The sequence below is a fragment of the Myotis davidii genome, unplaced genomic scaffold, assembly GCF_000327345.1.
Source record: "Myotis davidii unplaced genomic scaffold, ASM32734v1 scaffold233, whole genome shotgun sequence".
Taxonomy (NCBI): Eukaryota; Metazoa; Chordata; class Mammalia; order Chiroptera; family Vespertilionidae; genus Myotis; species Myotis davidii.
Window position 1 is genome coordinate 3,023,901 of NW_006285917.1, and position 1,015 is coordinate 3,024,915.

Sequence of the window (1,015 nt, forward strand, 5' to 3'; positions counted from 1 at the left end):
ACAGTAGTCAGGAAGGAGGGGGTTCCCGGCACACCAAGGGATGGCCTGAGGAAGGTTGAAAAAAGGTGCCTCTGAGGCCCAGCCTGGCGATTTGAGGTAGGTCCTTCACAGCATGCCAGGGTTCTGAGGACACCCAGGGAAAGCAGAAGGCACCCAGACTCCCCTGCTTTAGAAAGGGGCTCAGAGAACTCACAGTGGGGGGCGGGGAGCGGGGGCTCATTTGCTAGGGAGAAACTGTGAATTTGCAGACAAAGCACAACTGCTATTCCCCATCCCCACCCCGGGCTGACCCCATGCTTAGTCATCACTCACTTTTCTTCTGCCCCACAAAGGACACAGCACCCAGGATTTTCCGGAAACCAACGCCCGGGTAGTTGGAGGGATTGAGGCCCGAAAGAATTCCTGGCCCTCTCAGGTGGGTGTTTCTTCACAGCCCCAGACTTCCAATAAAATAAGAATTGCCTGGGCACTGCCACACAGTATTACAGGTGTTTGTGTATATCCTTATCAACAGGAAACTCTCCAACTGCCTGTATTCTAGATTTTAAAGATGAATGGGACCAGGCTTAGGTGTTTTACTAAGTACAAAAGGCTTGAAGGAGCAAATTTAAATACCAACCACACTCACTCTCCCAGGCACACACCTAAACACAAATCACATTTACACTCCCAGCAACACCATTTGTGCCACATTCACAAGACTGTGTGCCAGACCCACACTTCAGACTCCATATACCTTCACACACACACACACACACACACACACACACACACACATATACCTTCACACAGTATGTGTCACACTTTGAAGTGCACTCCTGCCCCCAAGTAGAGTATGTTGTTTATTTGGCTATTTAAAGAGTTTCCACTTTCATAACAGGACAGCTAGGCTCTGATTTAAGCAATTCAAATGTAAAAATTGGCAAGTTGAGAAGAATAATTACAATTAGAATTAAATCAGTTTACAAAAGTTTGAGCCCTGTCTGGCTGGTTTGGCTCAGTGGATAGAGCATTG

The 1,015-nt window shown here is 47.7% G+C and overlaps 1 protein-coding gene across 2 annotated transcripts in view; it reads left to right on the forward strand.

The window, feature by feature from the left end:
- Window positions 1-1,015, forward strand: part of CELA1 (chymotrypsin like elastase family member 1) — a 16,863-nt gene that overhangs the window by 894 nt on the left and 14,954 nt on the right. For both annotated transcript variants that reach the window (XM_006757070.2, XM_015559630.1), the window contains exon 2: window positions 333-415. In XM_006757070.2, the coding sequence (XP_006757133.1) occupies window positions 333-415 (83 nt within the window). The remainder of the gene's footprint in view (window positions 1-332; window positions 416-1,015) is intronic.